The 23,118-nt window shown below is 43.6% G+C and overlaps 1 protein-coding gene across 2 annotated transcripts in view; it reads left to right on the top strand.

Moving 5' to 3' along the window:
- The window catches only part of LOC136620297 (squalene synthase-like), a 71,997-nt gene that overhangs the window by 42,456 nt on the left and 6,423 nt on the right, over nt 1-23,118 (top strand). Inside the window, exons 3-8 of one of the 2 annotated variants that reach the window (XM_066594998.1) lie at nt 4,825-5,008; nt 6,498-6,536; nt 9,698-9,826; nt 15,090-15,281; nt 15,375-15,551; nt 18,944-19,096. In XM_066594998.1, coding sequence (XP_066451095.1) covers nt 4,825-5,008; nt 6,498-6,536; nt 9,698-9,826; nt 15,090-15,281; nt 15,375-15,551; nt 18,944-19,096 — 874 coding nt within the window. The remainder of the gene's footprint in view (nt 1-4,824; nt 5,009-6,497; nt 6,537-9,697; nt 9,827-15,089; nt 15,282-15,374; nt 15,552-18,943; nt 19,097-23,118) is intronic. The other variant, XM_066595004.1, reaches the window with a different exon arrangement.

The following is a 23,118-nucleotide window of genomic DNA, read 5'->3' as shown; positions in this document are numbered from 1 at the left end:
TTAAATATGAGCCATACAGAAGTTATTCACTTACCTGCTCCGTTGCTAGCGTCCCTGTCTCCATGGCTCCGTCTAATTTCGGTGTCTTCTTGCTTTTTTAGACGCGCTTGCGCAGATGGATCTTCTCCCTTCGGCTCGATATCAGTGGCATTTTGGCCCCGCCCCCTTGCATGCGTCATCGTGTAGCTCCGCCACGTCACATGTGCCGATTCCAGCCTCTGATTGGCTAGAATCGGCACATGTGACGGGGGCGGAGCTACGCGATGACACGTACAAGGAGGCGGAGCCAAAATGCCGCTGATGCCGAGCCGAGCCGAAGGGAGAAGATCCATCTGCGCAAGCGCGTCTAAAAAAGCAAGAAGACACCGAAATTAGACGGAGCCATGGAGACGGGGACGCCAGCGCAGGGAAGGTAAGTGAATAACTTCTGTATGGCTCATATTTAATGCACGATGTATATTACAAAGTGCATTAATATGGCCATACAGAAGTACTTAACCCCACTTGCTTTCGTGAGACAACCCCTTTAAGAGCTCTACCAGCATCATCCCATTGTGTAGGGGGTAAATATGATGATGACCTCTGACAATTTCAGGGCTGTCCAAAACAGAAAAAGTCATAGCAGCATTACAAAAATACCACAGTAGTGGGAGGTAACTGAAATTAGGATGCAGAGCTTCACCAGAATACCAGGCTCCAGTGATCCTGCTTAGTCCATGTAGTGTAAATTAGCAAAAGTGAGCAGCATCACGAGTGTCTTCAGTAAAATCGCATCCACATGGTGCCTCTTTATTTACTCCATAGTGGACAAATAGCACAACGTTTCAACCCATGCAAGGGGCCTTTTTCAAGTAACCAACAAATGCCATATACACATAATAAATACATTACCACCACCAATCACCCTACACAGATACATAAAACCACTCCCACTTACAGCTGAATATCATAATGTGAACTGCCATCGCAGGTGCAGGATCCGCAACCACTTCAGTTTTCCCCATACTTTGCATAATCGGACTCCTGCATGGGCATATCGGCATCCAGGAGTCTTCAACGTGCATGCGCGAGCTCTCACCAGTCTGGCGTGAAGCAGAGGAACACTGCGAGCTATTACGTCACGATTCCGGACTCAAAGTAGCGCGAGACCAGACGCTCTACTCAAACTGCGCATGTGCAAACCAGGATTCATATTGCTATAGAAATAATTGTGCACTATCATTTTGTACTATGATAGTACTGTCCATTCAACAATAAATTGCATGGATAAGTGATTATTAATATTAATTTCAGGGCTGTCTTCAATAGCGTACCCCAGACTCCCCAATACTCTGAAAAGAATTACTATATCATTCCCTGATCAATCCAGTCAGTGATACTATCGTAGAAGGAAATTAGATTAGTCTGGAAGGACTTGTTTGTTACAAACCTATGCTGGCTCTGGTTAATTACTCCACTTTCATCCAAGTACTTGCATACATACTATTTTTTTTTTTAATAATTTGTTCAAAGATCTTTCCCAGTACAGAAGTCAGGCTCACAGGCCTGTAGTTTCCTAGATCCACCTTTTTCCCTTTTTTGAAGAATGGAAAAGGGCAAATGTTGTCCCTATCTTCTAGAAATTCTCCTGTTCTCCTGGAATTTTCAAAGATTATGGCAAGTGGTTCAGGAATTACCTTTGCTGCTTCCTTTAGTATCCTAGGATGTTATTCATCTGGACCTTGAGACTTGAATTCATTTAAGTTAGCTAAATGTTCCTTTACCATCTCTCTGGTAACACTGGATCAAATTTTTAGGATGAGATTTTTATAACATTAAATAATATATGTAATGTTACTACTTTAAAAAAAATATTTTATATATGCATATTTGAATACTAGAATTAGGGGGCAGGATAGTCTTTTCATGTATCCGTGACGCACGGCGTGGTCACGTGACTGGGTAAGTCGCATGATGTGTTATGCAAGATCATGTGCACAGTCACGTGACCCAGTCTGATGTACCCGGAAGTGATACCGAAGACGAGCGCCACAAGTGTAATAACTATTACTATATAAGAGGTTGATTTTAAAGTTTTGATGTGCTTGTTTAGCAACGAAATGTCTTGCACTGCATCACAATAAACTGTTCTTGGAAATGGAGATATCTTGCCTGGCTTATCCCAGAGCAGCGCGGAAGGATGGGTCAACCTTGAGACGGCTACCTGAATCACGCAGGGATTGAACTTGCAACCTTCAGGTTGTAGGCGAGAGCTTACACTCCGCGCCACACAAGGCTCTTCTTTATATTCTTCTTTAGATATTCCCTCCTCTTTCCATTTGATAAACCTTTTTCTTTGTTTTTAACATGTGTGCAAGTTCTGTGTTCATCCATCCTGGTTTCTTTAAATGCTTGCCATTCTAACTTCTTTTAGGGATTGAGAATCTAACCTTATTGGACATTTCTGTCCTTAAGAACATCCAGCCATTGGATTCTTCCTACCCTCTTTCTGAGTCTATTGAAATCTGCCTTTCTGAAATCCAACCTTGAGGTCTGAGTTTTCTCAGGTTTTCCTCCCCTTTTTATCTAAAATTCAAGGATAACATGATCACTGCCTCCTAAGGTCCCAGCCACCCTTACTTCCTCAACCATTTCCTCCCTGTTGGTAAGAATTAGGTGCAAGATAGCAGATCCCCTTGTTTTCTCTTGGACCTTTTGGAAAATAAAGTTGTCAGCAAGAGCGGATAAGAATTTGTTGGATCCATTACTTTTACCTGAGAGAGATTCCCAACAAATGTCTGGATAGTTAAAATCTCCCATAATTACTATGTTATGCTTTTTGGAGAGCTTGGCCATCTGATGTAGAAAGAGTTCATCCATATCTTCTGCTTGTCCAGGTGGCCTATAGTAAATGCCTACAATGGTGTCTTTTCTGCTGTTCTCTCCTTGTATTCTTACCCAAACAGTTTCTACAGAACTACCATGCTCTGAAGCTTGAATCTCTGTGGAGATGAATGTTTTCCTAACATACAATGCAATATCTCCTCCCTTTTTTTGGTCTGTTTCTTATAAATAAGTTGTATCCTTTAAACCTTGTGCTCCAATCCTGTGTATCATTCCACCAAGTTTCCGTGATGCCTCTTCCTGTGTTAGGAGCTCCAATTCTCCTTGTTTGTTTCCCATGCTCTGTGCATTTGTATAAAAACATTTTAGTTTGTGATCGGTGTCTCTTGCTCTTCTAGTTGCCTTCTGAATTTTTTTGTCTTTGATTTTTCTTTCCACTGGCAAGGACCCAGCTATTATGATATCTTCTAGTGTAACCACAGCATGCGGTGGCATTGGTGCCATCAAAGTTCTTCCTGGACGACCCCTCTACAAAGAGTGTGTATTCAGCATCTACAAGAGATACATCCTGCAGATCTGGTCTGGGTAACACCTTTTGTTCCATCTCTCCTAGACAGTTGTATGCAGTACCGTCTGAAGAAATAGGCAGCAAGGTAGATGGATTGAGTGTAGTACATCTCTAATTGTCAGGTGTGGCTGTGGGAGCAGTAGTGTCATGTAGGAGGGATGTCTGGAAGGACAAAGATACGAGTATAATCAACTGCGTGCGTTATTTTCAGTTTGAGTGGGGGGGACAGTACTATAGTGGCAGAAGATTTGACTGCTTCAGCTGCCACTACTACCGCTTGTACGCAGGGTGGGAGCGCTCGGCCACTGGATCTAGTCTGCAAGAATAGTATGCCAGCGGTCTGTTTCCCATCGTGTTCCTGAGTTAACACAGAGGTCATATATCCTTCCCTTCAGTCAACAGTTAGCACAAAGGGCTTGTTGTAGTTTGGCAGCCCCCGAGACTGATGTGCCCACCAGAGTCTGTTTTAACCTGACAAAGGCTTCCTCAGAGGGCGCATCCCACTGGATCCTGTCAGCTGCAGCCAGAGGTTCATCATAGATCAGTCTGGTCAGAGGCGCTGTCAGAGATGCATAATTTGGGATCCAGGCTCTGCAGATATTAATCATTCCCAAAAAGGACATCATTTGTTTGTGGTTTTGGGACCTCCATAATTGCTTGCCTGCTAATTGTCGTCTAAATGCCTACCTTCATCTGACAGATTATACCCCAAATATTTAACTGTTTGCTGACAGTATTGGAGTTTTCTTCCTGTTTACTTTATGGCCTTTGCTCATAGAGAAACCTTAAGAGTGTGATTGTGTCCCCCCACAATTCTCCTCACTGTCTGCTGCTGGCAGTATGTCATCCACATACAGTAGTAGCTGATAGCCTAGGAGAAAATTGTTGGAGATTCACAATAGCCATGAGGGACTCTGGGAAGGTATACTTAATTTCGTCATAATATCTCATCTCAACAAATTTACCAGATATATTCGAGACAATATAATCTGACATTTCGCAGACTTATTTGTCTCTGGGTCGGTTATAATGGGTTCAGAGAGGGATTCCCTGTGGGTCCGGCCATTAACCCCTCTTACCATGATATGACTGTTACTACATTTTACATTGGGTACATATTGGGATGTATTAATGTCCTGGTGGCTCTTATCTTCTGTCTGTCTCTATCCATACCATTCACTGGTATAGAAAAAGTTTTGTTTAACCCCTTCACTAATACTAGCATCATGCTATATCTTTCCAGTCTACTATCTAATAGAAAAACAATGAACTGATACATTGATCTACAATTTTCTTAACATTGGACAACCATCGGTCTTATATTAATAACTTAAAATGTCCCAGAAAACCCCTTAAGTCAAGCTACATTATTGGATAGTCTTACCAGAGTCCCCTTAAAAGTGTCCAAGAAGTTCTAATTCCTTATATTGCAGAGATGCTGTGTGTATCTTATTTTTGGTGGTACGAGCCGTAGATACTGTGGAGGACGACATGACCATCAGTCTGGAGACCAAAATCCCCATGCTACGCAACTTCCACACGTACTTGTACCAGGCGGACTGGAGGTTTACAGAGAGCAAGGATAAGCATCGCCAAGTCCTGGAGGACTTCCCAACGGTAAGGCAGAATATGATGTGGGCTGCAGGGTCAAAGGCTTGTCGGCATATAGAACTCCTGATACTTGGAAGTGTTTGCAATCTTTCATCTGCATGTAAGGCAGGATAAAATAAGAAAAACCAAGGCTGCTTTCATTCAAAATGGCGCCCCATCTGTCTACAGGTTGAGTGCCATTGTAGAGCAACCCCATTCACTTTGGTGGGGCTGCAATACCATATATAACCCATAGACAGTTATATTGTTTTAGGATGAAAATAGCAATGTTTCTCTAATCCTGGGCAACTTGTTTTAGGGTCAGTCCAGTGAAAGCATTTCTTCCATCACAGCTGCCCTCATCTGATAGTCTGTGTCACTCTAGATGTCTCCTATGTATATTGCAGCCTCATGTCTGATACATGTCTACAAATCAAGATGATGTATGATGTCTCCTGCTTTTTTTTTTTCTCCCATGATGCATCACATGAACAGCTAGAGCCAGTACCATCTCTGCCTGCTGGGAGGACACTGTAATCTTCTTCTATATTCTCCTAAATAGGCTAAAGACCATAAGTATACAGTCAGGGTGCATGAACTATAACTTTCTTGATTGTCCCAAGTTTCTGGCCCGCCTCCCTCTTACTAAACAAGGTCATACTAGCTGGTTTATATAATATGTGTATGTACATGCGCACACACATGGGACTAGTAACATAGGCAATGGGAGGGGGAATCCACTGGAATAACCAATAAATGGTTGTAGAGCTACCAGGGAAAGGGTTTGAAGAGGCGAGGAACAGCCCATATATCCTAGTTTTATTAAAACAAAGAAAAGTTTAGTACCGTGTTAGCCAGTAGAAGAAAGTGTGATTGTTCTCATTAAGAGAAACTAAGTAATCTTGTAAATATGATAACTTGTAATGGCTAACAAAATTACATGATATAGTGAGCTTTCTAACCTACTCAAGGCTCTTTCTTAGGCATAATGGAGCGAAAGACACATTTATATAAATGCATATACACATGATCACATTGGAGGGCCCAAACATGGTAAGATTAATTTGCACTTATAACAAATTCCAGGACATGATGAGAAGGCACAGACATGATGTGATTTAATAGCACTTAGATAAATACCAGAAGGGAATGAGTAGAACAATGAATACTTAATTAGTCCAGTGACAAGGAATGTGAAAGTTCTATGGTCTCTAAATTGATGTTAGGTGGTCATCAGGCCAGTCTGTTACCTCTGCTGTAGATTCCCATATCCTCCACTGTTGCCAAAAAACCACCTCCAAGATTTATTCCATTTTCAATAGTATCAAAGATGGTTATAAACCTGTATTCCCAAATTTTTCTGTGACTTTGGGACTTCAAATCGCCTTTAAGTATAATAACTGTCATATATTGTGTCTGTGACTAGAAAAATGCTTCACCACAGGTAATTCTGCCTTTCTTTAATCGTATGGCGATGAGATCTCATCCTGGCTCTGTTTTTGTCCCGTTTCTCCAGCATAAAGGCCCCAACAGGACATTTACTGCACAGGACCAGGTACACAATATCAGACATGGAACATGTGAATGTCCCCAGGATCTTATAGTCCTGCTGTGTGTTGGGGATCCGTATCCTGTCCGTGGTCCGTACATGACAGCTCCTTACATTTCAGGGATAATTTTCTTTTTGTGTGTCAGAGAGCAATGCACTCCTGATTATAAGGTTCCTTAAATTTGGAGGTTGCCTGTAATACAGAAGGAGAGGGTCCGGTAATATGTTTTTCAGATGATCATCTGTGTGTAGTGTATGATAGTGTTCCTTAGTATCTCCTAGCTGCCAATTGTAGATCACTACTAGAGGTACACAATTATTTCCTTCCTTCTGTGTATTGGAGTAGTCGATTTCTGTGTATCCTGGTGGCTCTGGTTATTTGGTCCTCAATTGAGGTGGTATGGTAGCCCTGGTTTAAAAATGTTCTTTTAAGGTGGTATAAATGTTCCTCTCTGTCTGTTGGTTTGGAGCAAATCGGGTTGTATCTGATAACCTGGCTGTAGATGATGGACTTTTTGATGTGTTTAGGATGGGAACTGTCCCATCTGAGGTATGTAGGCCGATCAATCGCTTTTCGGTATAAGCATTGCTGTATTGAGTTGTTTGAAATTTTTATGGTGTTGTCCAAAGAGTTAATTTCTGTATATGAGTAGCTTTATTTCACATTTATGGTGGAGGGAGGGTGAAATGTATTGAATCTCTTAAAGGGGTTATCTCACGAAAGCAAGTGGGGTTCAGCACTTCTGTATGGCCATATTAATGCACTTTGTAATATACATCGTGCATTAAATATGAGCCATACAGAAGTTATTCACTTACCTGCTCCGTTGCTGGCGTCCCCGTCTCCATGGCTCCGTCTAATTCTAATGTCTTCTGGCGTTTTTAGACGCGCTTGCGCTGTGCGTTCTTCTGCTTCTGGTCGGTCCGGGCACGAGCGACGTTCTGGCTCCGTCCCCTTCTACGCGTCATCACGTAGCTACGCCCCATCACGTGTGCTGATTCCAGCCAATCAGGAGGCTGGAATCGGCAATGGAACGCACAGAGCCCATGGTGCACCATGGGAGAAGACCCGCGGTGCACCATGGAAGAAAACCGCAGTGCATCCCTGGGAAAGGACCGGCGGCCATCTTGGGAGAAGACTTTTATAAGTTCATCTTTCATCAGATCGGTGAGTAGCAAGCGGTTTAAAAACCGCTTTAAAATGCTATTTTCTGCCAGGGGGGTGACAGGGGGAATGGGCTAATGTAAAATTTTGATGTTTGCCGCGAGACAACCCCTTTAAGCAATTTTACTAGTTCTTGTTAGTTGTTGGTCCAGATGATTAAGATGTCATCAATGTAGCGCAAGTAGGCCAATGGTTTGATGGAGCAGGAGGCCAGAAAGTCACTCTCCAGTTTTGCCATGAAAAGATTGGCATATTGCAGTGCAATTTTATTGTCCATGGCTGTTCCGGTGAGTTGCAGGAATATCTCTTTGCCATGGGAGAAATAATTGTGTGTGACGATGAATCTTGTGAGTTGTAACAATTCCAAGGCAACCCCATTGGGACTCGAGGTACACCTGGCAGGCCATCCGTCCACCTTCGTGTGGTATTTTGAAGTATTTGATTGCACATCCATGGTGGTTAGGATGGCGGCATCTGGGAGGGGACCAATGGTTGACAGTTTCTCAGTAGGTCCGTGGTGCTCTGCAAGTAGCTGGTTGTATTTCTCAATTGTTGTAATCTTCTTCCCATTCTGAGTTTGTTTTTGTTTAGTTTTTTCCCAAAAGTTTTGTGGAGCCCCCAGATAGGCTTCTGATGACCCTTCTTAACTCGTATATTTTTGAGTCTGGTCTTTATCCAGTCTGGTGTCTGTCAACTAGCTGTCTGTCTACTTCTTCCATGTAGTTTGATGTATTCATGAGGACCATAGCACCTCCCTTATCTGCAGGCTTACGATTAAAACTGAAAGTGAAAAAATGGGCCTCTACCTGAATTTTAAAGAGGACTAAATTTATGACCACTGCAAAAAATTGCCAAATTCAAATCAAAATTGACAGTGAGGCCATAGAATGCATGACACTTCATCTTCCTTGGTTCAAAAAATAACAAAGCTGGAAAATCTATGGCAGAGAATAGAATAGCATTGTGGTGAAGCAGTATGTTAAACATGGACAAAATTTGGAAAAGTAGGGATATCTGCATAGCAACTAAATTCAAGATAGTGCAAATCTTCAGTTTCCCCATAGCCATGTATGGATGTGAAAGCTGGACTGTGAAAAAAGCTGATAAAAAGACAATTGATGCATTTGAGCTGTGGTGCTGGTGAAAGCTGCTCATATACCCTGGATGGCGAGAGGAACAAACAGAAGTCCTGAATTGTATAAGACCCTATATATCACTGGAGGGGAAGATGGCTCGGCTCAGGCTTGCGTATTTTGGCCATGTAATGCAAGCAGAGTCGCAAGAAAAATCTATAATGCTTGGACAGATGAGTGGCAAAAGAAGACCTGGCCACGAAAGGCCACAGAAGACCACGATGGCTGATACTGTCATGGATATCGCACAACTGAAAGGAGACGTGCAGAACCCAAAAACATGGAGGGAGGTTGCCTTTAGGGTCTCCGAGGGTCTTGAACTACTAAACTGTTAACAACAACAACAACAAAACTATATTTCCAGATACATTATACCACCATATCATACCTATATGATGGTGGGTCATGGTGCCTAAATCTACAGTACAGTGCTTATACAATGGTTACATACCATATTTATACAGTGGGTCAATACTGTCCCCTCTCAAAGCTATTACTCTGTAACTATATATAACGGTACCATATACCGCTATACTTTGCCTACATTGGGTTGTCATACAGTGTCTACATAATACTACCATATAGAGATTATAAAATGGTGCAGTACTGTGCCTGCCTAATATCACTATACAGTACGCATATAGTGGGGTCATATACTGTTATTGCCTACATAGTGCTGCCATACAACACTTATTATACTGCCATACAGTGCCTGTGTAATTGTGCTATAAGTGGCTAAAACCATCATACCGTGTCTTCTTCAACCCTTTCAGTATCTGTGGGACAGCCTCTACTTGAATCGCATAACCCAGAAGTCTGCTTTTCTCTACAGCATACAGACTGTAATCTAAGCTAATTATCTTTTCTAGATTTCGCAGGAGTTCAGGAAGCTGCCAGCGGTGTACCAAGAAGTGATTGCCGACACCTGTCACAAGATGGAGATGTGCATGGCGGAGTTCTTGGAGAAGCGGATGGAATTTCTCCTGGACTGGGATCGGGTAGGAGAAGCTTGTTGTATTGTACCAGTACGTGTAAAATGAAGGCACTTTCCAAGAGGTCATGATTAACCCCCCCCCCCTATTTTGTGCCTACAGCTCCTCTGTAGATGTATGCATGGTAACACCACCAACTAACCCTGTCTAGTCTGATGCTGCAAGCATATTCCCTTCTCATATGTACATGTAATAAATCAGACCCCATAATCCAATGCTTATTTAGTGTATATGCCTTGAAAGCCATGAGCTAAATTAACAAAGACTTTTCAACATGAAGTGCTTTAATTCATGATCAGCAAGCCGAGGTAGTGAGGCATGTCTACAATAGCGGCCATGTTTCGGGGAAGCTCCCCCTTTCCCCGGCAGCCAACACTCTCTTCAAAAGATGGGATGTGATTCTTGTGTAAAACAATAAATATACAGATACAAGGGGACGCTGATAAGTCTTTGGCTTTACCCAGAAAGAAACGAGATATGAAGATGAAACTTTACATTTCTTCCACATACTCTCCACTGATGCCAACACACTTCTTACATCGGTATTCCAAGTTCTGTAAGCCTTGCAAAAAGAAGGATTTCGGTTGTGCCTCAAACCAGTCATCCGTGGCAACCATGGCATCAGAAATGGTGTGAAATTTGGTACCCTTGAGGTGCTTCTTCAGGTTTGGAAACAGATGATAGTCGGAGGGAGCTAGATCTGGTGAATAAGGTAGGTGGGTCAACCAGCTGGAAGCCTAGCTCCACCAGTTTTGCCATGGTCGCTTGTGCAGTGTGTGAGCGGAGGCGTTGTATTGCAGGAACAAGATTCCTTTGGACAGCTTGCCGCGCCTTTTGGCCTTCAGAGCTGCCGTCAATTGGTACAAAAGTTCAATGTAATCCCTTGCATTGAATGTAATCCCTTGCATTGATGGTAGAACCATTTTGAAGGTAGTCCACTAGCAGCACGCCCTCCTTATCCCAGAACACAGATGCCATCACCTTAGTGGCTGAACTTCTTTGGGCGAGGAGAACCACTGTGCCTCCACTCTTTTGACTGCTCCTTGGTTTCAGGGTCATACAAATAAATCCAGGTCTCATCCATAGTGACCAGCCGATCCAGGAAGTTCTTATCAGTCCGGAAATGCTGACAAATGGACCGGGAAGTTTTCACTCGCATGCTTTTCTGATCTGTTGTCAAACATTTGGGGACCCACTTTGCAGATAGCTGCTTCATGTTCAAATGTTCATGGATGATGACACAAACACGTTCACCAGAAATCCCCATGATGTTGGCTATTCCTTTAGCTGAAATTGGCCGATTCTACAGTATGAGGTTGTGCGCAGCATCGACGATCTCCGTAACAACAACCCCTCTCGGTCGTCCAGGACGTTCCTCATCATTGGTGCTGGAGTGGCCCGTTTCAAATTTGCCAACCCAGTTCTTAACTGTAGAATATGAAGGGCATTGATCCCCCAATGTCTGCGACATATCACCATGAATATCCTTCGCGGACTTTACTTGCAGACACAAGAATCTTATCTCTCCTCTGCTCTCATTTGCTGTGAATATCGCCTTAGACTCCGCCATTTTGTTTTTTCCACTTGCCTAGATCACTGTTGCCATAAGCTACAAACACAATTTTGAAAACATATATTAGACACATAAGGCTTTCATGTGATATAACATTCGTTACCATAGAAACAAAAAAAGAACACAAAGCCAAAGACTTATCAGCACCCCCTCGTATAAGAATGACCTTGTCCTAAATACAGCAATAGTGGAAATAATCCCCAGAGGAATACAGCAATTAAGGAATTGATTAGGATGCTAAAAAATGCACCAAAGTTGCAGCTCTGATTTAACCCTTTCAGGACCGCTATATCTAAATTAAAAATCCAAAATGTATTTTCGAAGCCTTTTTTTTTTTTTTCTAGCGGCATCATCCCCTCCTGTAATTTCCTCCAACACCCTCCATTATAGACGGAAAGCCTTCTGTCTATCTCAGAAGTGTCTCGCTTACCACCATCCTCCTCCATTACTCCTGAAAATATAATGGCAGATCGCTGCTCATTCAGGTTAACTTGTATTGATCGACTAGTCTGTGCAATGTAGCCGTGCCGCACATATATCACAGGATATACACAACTCCCCAGCTACCGTATGCGACATGACCTTTTACATTAATCTTCTTGCAATTAGTAGGATGTTACAAGCACATCCGTGATGTCCCGCATTGATCGGGACCTTCTGCGGGCTTCTGCAAATGTGCAGATGTGGAATGCATGTGCAGAAGGCCAGAGAGCCCGGCAAATTTTAAATCTGCTTGGACTCCGGTGCTAAAGGTAGTCGAGTGCAGGGAGATGTGACTGGGGACCGCTGGTCCGCCTTGTATTCGAATGGCGGAGCAGTACATGCCACCCCGGTGTTTGCGTCAGTTATGCCCCGAGCCCGCTTTGAAAGTCTGCCGCATTTCTTGTATTTCAAAGATAATTCCCAAGCCCCCCCCCCCCCCTTAATAGATGACCCTGCCCAGGACCGCCTTAAACTGTGGCCCCTAAGTCCTTTAAAAGTTTATATACCCCCGATTAAAAACTGTCTGCTGACGAGTCCCTAATGAGTTTCAAAGGCAGTCTTTCCTTCCGGCAATTTATCCCCTCTAAACGTGCCAGGTATGGTGTAAAACTATACAAGTATGCGAGAGCGCTACTGGCTACACCTGTGATTTCTCCATTTATGAAGGCAGGGACCGCCAACTTAATCCCCCAAAATGCCCAGAGAAAATAGGCACAAGTGGCAAAATGTGTATGGGAATTAGAGATGAGCGAGCGTACTCGGAAAAGCACTACTCGCTCGAGTAATTGGCTTTATCCGAGTATCGCTGTGCTCGTCCCTGAAGATTCGGGTGCTGGCACGGAGCGGGGAGCTGCAGGGGAGAGCGGGGAGGAACGGAGGTAAGATCTTTCTCTCCCTCTCTCCCGCCCGCTCTCCCCTGCTCCCCGCTGCGACTCAACTGTCAGCCACAGCGGCACCCGAATCTTCAGGGACGAGCACAGCGATACTCGGATAAAGCAAATTACTCGAGCGAGTAGTGCTTTTCCGAGTACGCTCGCTCATCTCTAATGGGAATTAATGTCCTCATTCCTGCACAAAGGGTACCATGTCTGCATAGACAATTATTACAGCGATATCCCATTATATAAAGCCCTATATGATGCAAACACAGGGGCCTGCGGGACAATAAGGAAGAACAGAGTGGGATTGCCACAGCCACTGGTGTCCAGGCGAGTGAAAAGGGGGGAGTTGTATGCACTCGCTAGTGGCCCGCTGTGAAATGGCGCGATAAAAAGGAGGTCTACATGCTCTTCACCGTGCACACAGACAGTCAGTGGGGGTAAGGGACAGGGGGGCTACCACAGAATAAAGAAAGCCTGTCTGCATTGTAGAGTTTAACATATTAATGGGGGGTGTAGACCTCTCTGACCAGGTGCTTCAGCCATACCTGCTGAGGAGGTGCAGAGGCTCACAGAGGGACATTTTTTTTTACGCCCGGCCCTGTCCCTCTACTGCAGACCTAGCCATGTGTCCAGTAAGCAAACTGGAGCTTCAGTGAGGATATTGCTGAACATGGGACAAACAGGGGTTTCCATTTTGGTGTGCAAGTCTTCATTCATATGTATGCTGTACAAAAAAAGCTTTTTTTTGTTTTAAATGACACAATTGCCAAAAAATTAAGATATGAGTCTAATGAAAATTGTATTTTTTCTTATTCTGCTTTCTTAGTCATTCAAAAACTGTGCGGTGAAAATGGGCAGTACACCCCTAGATGAATTAATTAAGGGGTCATTTGAGGGGGTTCTTTATCACTTTGGCAGTTCAAGGGCTCTACAAGTGGGCAATGGGGCCTGAAATACAAGTCCAGCAAAATGTTCTGAAAGCCTCCGGCTGCTCCTCGCGGTTTGGGCCCCGTTGTGCATCCAGACATAAAATTAGGGCCACAATGGGTATGTTTCTGAAAACAGGACAAAAAGGGCTATCCGTTTTGGGGTATAAATCCTCATTTTCATATTTACTATAGAAAAACAAAGCCTGTCTTTAAAATGACATATATGCAAATATATGAAATTTTATTTTTCCTTCTCTGTTTAATTTTCTACAAGTCAATGCAATTCAGAGGTCAAAATACTTATGACCCCCCTCCGTGAATGCATGTAGTTTTTAAAATGGGGTCATTTTCAGGGGTATCTATCATTCTGACATCTATGTGCCTTTTACAATCTCAGCTTGGTGTAGGAAAACCAAATGTTGCTCAAAATTTCAATAATTAAAGGGGTTGTCCCGCGCCGAAACTTTTTTTTTTTGCATAGGCCCCCCGTTCAGCGCAGGACAAACCCAAGGGATGTGTTGAAATTTAAAAAAAAAAAATGTACTTACCCGAATCCCCTGTCTGCAACTTCTTCCTTCTTTTCCTCCAAGATGGCCGCCGGGATCTTCACCCATGATGCACCGCGGGTCTTCTCCCATGGTGCACCGTGGGCTCTGTGCGGTCCATTGCCGATTCCAGACTCCTGATTGGCTGGAATCGGCACACGTGATGGGGCGGAGCTACGCGATGACGCATCGAAGGGGCGGAGCCAGAACGCCGCTCGTGCCCAGACCGACCAGAAGGGAGAAGACCCTTCTGTGCAAGTGCGTCTCATCGGGCGATTAGATGCTGAAATTAGACGGCACCATGGAGACGAGGACGCCAGCGCAGGAAAGGTGAGTATATAACTTCTGTATGGCACATATTTCATGCACGATGTACATTACAAAGTGCATTAATATGGCCATACAGAAGTGCTGAACCCCACTTGCTGCCGCGAGACAACCCCTTTAATGTGAAATCTGTACGTCTCCTAAACTGCTAAAAAATAAACTGATAAACAGATGGAAACACATATGTAATCAAAATGTGTACAGTATGTTTGCTCATATTTGACATATAGCAGTTGAAAATATGAAAAAATGATTTTTTTTTTTCTTTTTTAAATCTTTCCCAATTTTGGCAGTTTTAATAAAAATAGAATTTGTATATCAGTCTATTTCATATTTACCACCTAAATGAAGTACAATAAGTAGCGAAAAAACAATGTCAGAGTCACTTGGATATGCAAAATCTTTGTGGAGTTACTCTATGTTAAATTGACATATGTCAGATCTCCAAAATTTGGCCTGGTCATTAGGGCATAAACAGGCTTGGTCACTAAAAGGTTAACGCTGATCTCTTATCCTTCTGTCTTTTTCCAGTACTGTCATTATGTGTCTGTATCAGTGATGATCGGTGTATCTCGGCTGTTCTCTGCCGCAGAACTGGAAGACGCCCCTGTTGTCGAGGACCTAAGACTCTTAAACTCATTAGGGATGTTCATGCAGAAAGCCAACATCATCCGAGATTACCTGGAGGACCAGCAGGAAGGACGAGAGTTCTGGCCTAGAGAGGTGAGTATGGACTGATGTCCCATGACGTCTACAGGTGATTATAGTGATCAACTCTCAGTAAACCCAACACTGTCCTCATTCTGCCGCCATCAGGTGTGGAGCAAATACAGCAAAAACCTGTCGGACTTGGCCAAGCCGGAGAACATCGTGCCAGCGGTACAGTGCTTGAATGACCTAGTGACTAATGCGCTTCAGCACATTCCTGATTTCCTGCTCTACCTGTCCCGGCTGAGAAACCAGAGCGAATTTAACTTTTTCGCAGTCTCACAGGTAAGTGTGTCTGACTGTATCTCCTTTGAGACCACACTCATGGTTCTATGTCTTCACCTCTTTCTCTTCCTGTTGGGGTTCCTGAGGGTTCAGTCCTGGGTCTTCTCTTTTCTATCTACACTGTCTTGTTTGATAGGCAGTCAGCAGGTTTGGTTTTCAGTACCATCTCTATGCTGGTGATACCAAATTATACACCTCTTCCCGAGACATCAGCCCTGCACTACTGCAAAACACCAGTGATTTCCTCTCCGCTCTCTAATGTTGTGTGACCATGGTGTTCCGCAAGGGCTCAGAATTCAGCAGAGGAACCAAAGGTACGAAGAACACAGTTTGAGTATTTGTTTAATACTAAATAGGTTTGAAACCAATGGATATTAAATAATACCAGTTACCGGGATGATGTAACAATGGGTTATTGAATCTGATGTTCTATCACAAATAGAATTCATCTTGGGTGTGAGTAAACATCAGCCTCTATTACTCCACCTAGTAGTTATAATGACTTGGCAGTGTATGGTTTAACAAGGATAGTAGAAGCCCTGCTTGATTAGTCCCTTTATGTCTTTAGCGGGGTGAACAAATCCAAGCCTGCTTGATAACTAGTCTAATAATGTGGCCTCCCTTAATAATTCAGGCGCCCCTCACTGCTTGGAGAGATCGCTCCAGTACACAGCAGGTTGGATGAAGGCAAGTTCTTAGTGCAGAACAATGGTGGTCTAGCACTGAGAAGTTAATCTTCCATTTTAGCTATTCCTAAGGGTGGCTTCACACGAGTGTGTTTTTGTGCGTACATGGGTGCGTACATAAGTGAGCACCCATGTACGTGCAAAAACACATGTGAATGCAGGTCCGTGCATTGCCTTCAATGGAGCTGCAGCTGCTGCCGGCGGCTCCTTCGAAGGCAATGGTCTGCCATCACCCCTGAATTGTTTTTCAGGGAAGGGCTTTACATATAAGCCCCTCCCCGAAAAACCAGAATTTTAGTGTAAAAAAAAAAAAAAACTAATGCATGCATTGTCTTCAATGGAGCCGCGGCTGCTGCCGGCGGCTCCATTGAAGACAATGGTCTGCTAGCACCCTCAAATTGTTTTTCAGGGAAGAGCTTTACATATAAGCTCTTCCCCTTAGAAACAAGAATTTTAGTGTAAAAAAAATAATTAAAAACTTAACTGTCCACCACTGCTGTGTCCCCACGGGGATGAAGAACACATCACATGTATCCTTCATCCCCGCGTGGAAAAAGAATTTCCTGCTGCGCCTGGCACATCTGACAGATGCAGCAAGGAATTCTAAATCCATGCGGGGATGAAGAATTCCCTGCTGCACCTGCCACATCTGTGACAGATGCAGCAAAGGAATTCTTCATCCCTGCAGGGAATAAAGAATTCCTTACTGCAGCTGTCACAGATTTCATGAATAGGTGAGTAAGTGCTGCTTCTGATTGGCTGAGTGCTGGGACTAATCAGTGTCAGCTCTCAGATGCAGAGAGCTGCCTCTAATTGGTCCCAGCACTCAGCCAATCAGTGGCAGCTCTCAGATGCCAAGAGCTGCCTCTTAATGATCACAGTGTTCAGCCAATCAGAGGCAGCCCATTTAGCAGGCGGTGATTTTAAATGCTCGCCTGCAGAATACTCTTCATAGCAGTGCAGGAGAAGAGCCGAAGCAAGGGGAGTATAGATTTTATTTATTTATTTTTATTTTTATCACCATTTTTTTTCCAGAGAAGGGCTTATATTTAAAGCCCTTTCCTGAAAAACAATTACTTGGTGCCGGCAGACGATTGTAATGGAGCTGCCGTCAGCAGCGGCACCATTGAGGACAATGCATTGCTTGTGATGGACACATGTTTTTCTACACGTGTATGCACGCACAAAAACACACTCGTCTGAAGCCACCCTAAGTGTTTATACTCCTGTCTTAAGCCCCATTTACATGCAACGGCTATCACTCAAAATTTGTTCAAACGATGTCTTTTGAGCGATACTTGTTGCGTGTAAATGCTACCAAAGTTTGCTTTTTTGCCGAATAATGATTTTTAGTTCAGCATAAAAACCATCATTTGGCCGGCAAGCTGATAGCAGGGACCGCACGCTGTGATTCTCCATGAGAGCGCTGATGACATTGTTATCAGCTGCTGTCCCACAGGAGAACAATGGAGCTGTATGCAGATAACAGACCACCTACTGTTATCTTCATACAGCGATGGAAGCCTCATTTGCACGTTAATGAAGCTAATGGGCACTTATGCCCATTAGTAGTCTATGCAAAGTGATCGTTCAAACTGTCATTAAAGCTATCTTTTGAATGAATTTTGAGTGACCATCTTTGCGTCTAAATGGGGCATTAGAAACCGGTCTCTACTTGCAGTTCAAGTTCAGCCACAGCGTAACAAATAAAGGCATCCTCTGTAGTGTTTACAGGTTCCTGTAAGTGACATGGTATTACTGGTTCTTTCCTTTCTGGCAGCACTGACCTGTCTTGTCAAAAAACATTGGTGTCCTGTTGCTTTAGGCTTTCTTACTGAGTGTTTCTTCGAAGTTGAGAGGAAGCTGCTGAAGGAGGAGGTGTCTGTCTCCTTCTAACAGCGGGAAAGGCTTGATGGACCCACACTCACTCTCCCCGGGTTGCTCCAAAACTTACTGCTTTACCAGTCTTCTTAGAGAATGTTCAAAAGTCCAGTTCCTCCCCTTTATGACCAGGGAACCTGAAGACCACCAATCAGAAAATTGTTCAGGATTAAACAATCCAGATGTGCTGTAATATAAACTGGCCACTAGATGCCACTGTAACAAGTTTTATCTTTCCTCTTTTAAACTTGCCAGCTATAACAATTATTTGTACAGTTTTCACACATCCCTACAGGGTAGCCCACTTACACAAATACCATGTCCTTTATTTGCTGGAAACTGAACCTTTCAAAAACTTAACTACTCGTGTTTTCATAAGCTAATCCTCTTATATCATTGGCATCTCTGCATGTGGAACTACCATAACTCCTAGCCAGCCTGCTCTCTTGGGGTTATATTTGACTTAAGGGAGCGAAGGAAAGATTCAAGTCAAGCACTTGTGTCACCTATACTCAAAAAACATCTACAGAATCTGCAGTTTTCTTTCTGTAGAAACAACAAAAATGCTTACTGTGGCTCTGATCCATTCTCTTTTTGACCACTGTAACACCTCACTAAACTGTTCCCTCTCCAATCTATCCTGAATGCAGCCCCGGGGGCCTCCAGCCTAGGCCGCTCGCTGCACTATATATCACTGTCATCCATAAAGCTCTCCACAGTTCTGCACCTCCCTATGTCTCCACCCTCATGTCTGTCTACCTCCCTATCTCTGCTATCCCTTCTGCTAATGACCTTACACTAAGTGCTGCCTCCTTGTGCCTTCAGCTCATGTATTTTGCCACATTGGCCACCTGCTACAACAATCCGCAGGTATTTAAGAGGGCAGTGAAGATCCGCAAAGGACAGATGGTGACGCTAATGATGGATGCCACCAACATGCAGGCGGTCAGAGCCATCATGTACCACTATGTGAATGAGGTAAGTGGTGTGTACTCAGCTTCTCTACATCACCGCGTATGAGGAGCCACACATAAGGGGCATTCACAATAAAGATGGGTCATTGAGTCCCACTAATCAGATATCAATTAGCTGAATGAAGCAGCTGGGGAGCTCCAGCAAGTACTGTGTTCCCGTCATTGTTTACCCGGGCACAGCGCCATATATACAGATGTGGCTGTGCCAGGTACTGCTACTCCGTCTAATACAGAGTACTGAGTTACAGTACCAGGCACAGCCACATTCGTATGAGGGGGTATCTGAAAAATACAGGAATTCATTTATAAAAATCTATTTAGACAGATGTATTGCTTCAAAAGAAAATCTTGTGTTTTTTTTTTCTGCCAATGCTCAAAGCATTTTTTTTTAAACTTGCTGTTGGTGTCTTTTATTGTGCGTTTTTGTTCCACATCTTCAACATCCCCAAAATGTTTTCCTTGCCTTTTTAAAAGAAGTCGCACTGAGCGACATCAGATGAATATTGAGGTGAGGCAAGGGTGTCATGCTGCTTTTCATCAAAAATTGCCTAACCCTCAGCCCTGTGTGGGGAGGTGCGTTGTCATGATGGAAGAACCTCTGACCTCTTTGCCAGAAATTGGGAGGTTTTCTCTGTATATCACGACACAACCTTTATAAAACTTTAAATTAAAAACTTTGGCTGACTATTTTTGGTCCTGCGTTACAAATCCTGGGTGCACAATATCTCTCACAAAAAAGAGACAAATGGGTGTTGCTTACCTTTGATTTCACTTGTTGTATGAATCTGCCATGACGAAATAGGCGAAAACTGAACAGCTAGTTGGGGAAGATTGCGATCAGCTCCAGTGACTTATTTATTTTTTTTATGTTTTTTTTTCTTCTCCAACATCGGCTGGTGTACCGCCTCAGAAGGGCTCGAGAAACACTGACCTTACTAGCCTATATACTAGTAGCCTGTACTAGTAACACCGCGCCCACCAGAAGATGATCCCTGTTTCCTTTTGGGTACCCCTCATATTTGTGACGCTGTAAGCATGATGAGGATGCAGCAGCTTATAGAAGAGGTAGAGGTGCCAGGAGTTAGACCCCCTCCCATCAGATATTGATTGCCTATGTTTAAAAAAAAAGGACCATTATATTAGGCCATGTTCACAGGGCAGATTTTGGCAGAGATTTGACGTGGAATTATGCAAGTAAGTGTTCCATTCACTTGAATCAGAATCTAGGCTGTAGATTAGATGGTGCAGACTTTTAACTTCACGGCACAGTAAAAAAAAAACTTCCATGTTACTTCATTCTCGAACAATCTATTTGCTGATTTGCCCCATGAAACTACGCTAAATCTGTGTGCAGATCCGCGGCTGGAACAAAGTCATATGTACTCCAAAAATGGTACCAATAGAAAGTACAGCTCATTCCACAAAATAACAGCCCCTCACACCAGCCCATCAACAGGAAAACTAGGATAGATCTTATCGTTAACCCTTTCCAGTCCATTGTCTAATGTCTAAAGACATTAGGATTTAAAGCTGTACAGCTCCGATGTTGGAAGACAACCGTCGGGGTTCTCTTACTGTATATTGCCAGCCTCTCTGCTGTCGGAGCCTATCCAACGTGTCACCTCATGCAGTACTGGCTTTAACCAGCATATAGCGCCATTGTATAACAGCAGAAAAAGAGTAAGCCCCCTAGGAAAACCAGAATACAAACTGTATTGGAAAGGGTTAATCCCTTCTACATGAGTCCATCATGACAGAAAACATGGAGGTTGCCTTCTTGAGCTCACTGGGACAGCAAGAGGGGAGTTCATAAGGCCACCTCCCACCACCAATGGTCAGAACGGATACCTGGCCCAATCTTTTCTTGTTGCTAAAAAAAAGCTAGTATTATGTTACATGCATGGTATATACTAACCTATTAGGGTGAATAAGTATGTGCTGTCATGATGGACTCATGGAAAAGGGATTAACGGTAAAATTAATCCTAGTTTTACCATTCTGTCTATCCTGACAGCACAGATGGAAGCTATACTAGATTACAACGGTAACATTAGGGGCGGGCCACAACCTGGAGGACCTTCCACCCAAAGACCAGCTCCCTACCAGAAAGAAAATCTAAATGATGATTCTTACAAAACATGTGGACACTAGACTACGGTGCGGCTCTGCAAATTTGTTCTGTAGAGTCTTCACTATGTTCAGCCCAAGAGGAGGCAAGAGTCCTCGTAGGATGGACTCTTATCCCCTCAGGGGGAGGCAGTCCTCTGGCTTTGTATGCTACCTGAATTGATGATTTGATCCATCTAGCGATGGAATCTTTCAAAGCCGCTTTCCCTTGATTTTGGCTCTGGAACTGAAAGAATACGTTATCAGATCTTCTAAAGGTCTGTGAGACCTGTAAGTAGGGTAAGACTGAACATCCGATGTCTAGGTTATGTAGGTGCCGCTCACTTTTATAGCCCTGATGCAAAGTTGATTTCCATTCGTGATCCTCTTTTTATCAGGCTTTGGTTTTGAGGTTTCATCCTGCAATAACAGGAGACGCTATTATACAAAACACACGCTGTCCATGAGCTTTTTGTCGACTACTCCTTTTTTTGGTTGTTCCCCTGTCTCCTTCCATTCTGCCCATAGTGTTAGGAGGTGTACACAGACCTGCCATTCCGCAGGGAAAGTTCATAGGGTTTCAAAATCAACACCTTTTTTTGATTTGGTGGGGCTGATGCCACCAGAGCGTGCATCTGACATAATCACACGCAGCACTAAGTCATCCTCCAGCGCCCCTTCGCTGTCCACCACATTGCTTGCAGAATGTCGGGCCCATACGCAGGAATGCTGAAACATATGAAGGTGGGCCGGCGATTCGACAACAGCCCTCTCTCCTCTTCCTGTCCCAGCGAGGTCAAAGGGCAACCTCAATCTGTGCTGTCATGATGGATGAAATGGTGAAGGTATGGATGTCACAAGATGGCAGCAGAAAGCAATTTTTTTTTTTTTGGGACCCTGTGGCAACATTGGACTAACATGTACATCACAGCCACCAAGGTCTTGGGCGAACTGCCATACATGAATGGAGCTGGGTTCACGAGCTAATTCCACCATGTCCTCAATGAGAGTTGGCTGTAACTGATGTAGTCGCTGCATCTATGGGATTTGGAGATTGCATCAGCACAACCCTCCCCCCCCCCCCCCTCACACACAATCTGATCGCGGTATGTCCATGGCAGCCGGAGGCCAAATTATAGCCATGTTTAATGGCCTACGATGATCCCTCTTCACTGACCGTAATAGGCTACCTTCACATGGATGCAAGTTGTTATTTATTTTCCATTTTTCTTCTACATTTTCCTTTTAATTCCTGTTTTTGAAAACTTTGATGGATCTATTGGACATCCCTATAGAACACCCCATTTAAAAAACTTCACACCTCAGTCACCTCAGAACTAAATTTGTCCTTCAGCAGTATAGGGGTAATATTTGAAAAAAAAATGATTCAAAACTTTTTTTTTTTAAAGCTTTCTGAGTTCCAAAAAATAAAAGTATTCTTACAAAAGTGTGCCAACGTGGAGTGGACATGTAATAAATGTTGTTTATTAACTATTTTGTGTGGTACCTGTCTTACAAGTCCAAAAATTCAAAGCTTGAAAATTGCTAATTTTTCAGAATGTTTTGCAATGTAGCAGTAATATATAAAGCACAACCTGTCATAAAAAAATACTCTCACAATCACTTGGATAAGTAAAGGCATTCCCCCATTACGGCCACATTGTCACTTGTCAAAACTGAAAAACTGGGATGTGTCCAGAAGGCCGAAACTGAGTGTAATTATAGGATAGTTTTTAACCTGCTTCCCACCCCATGACACAAGGGTACATCATGGGACCGGGGTACTTCCCGCAAAATGACGTACCCTTACGTCATAGGGATAGCGCGAGATCTGCTATGATCTGCTACAGCAGGGGGCATCAGAGTTGCGCCCACCCGCCGATAACCCCTTCCCTGCCGCGATCTAAGTAGATCATGGCA

The sequence above is a fragment of the Eleutherodactylus coqui genome, chromosome 1 (assembly GCF_035609145.1).
Source record: "Eleutherodactylus coqui strain aEleCoq1 chromosome 1, aEleCoq1.hap1, whole genome shotgun sequence".
In the NCBI taxonomy this organism is placed as follows: domain Eukaryota; kingdom Metazoa; phylum Chordata; class Amphibia; order Anura; family Eleutherodactylidae; genus Eleutherodactylus; species Eleutherodactylus coqui.
This window is presented reverse-complemented; position numbering and strand designations above follow the sequence as displayed.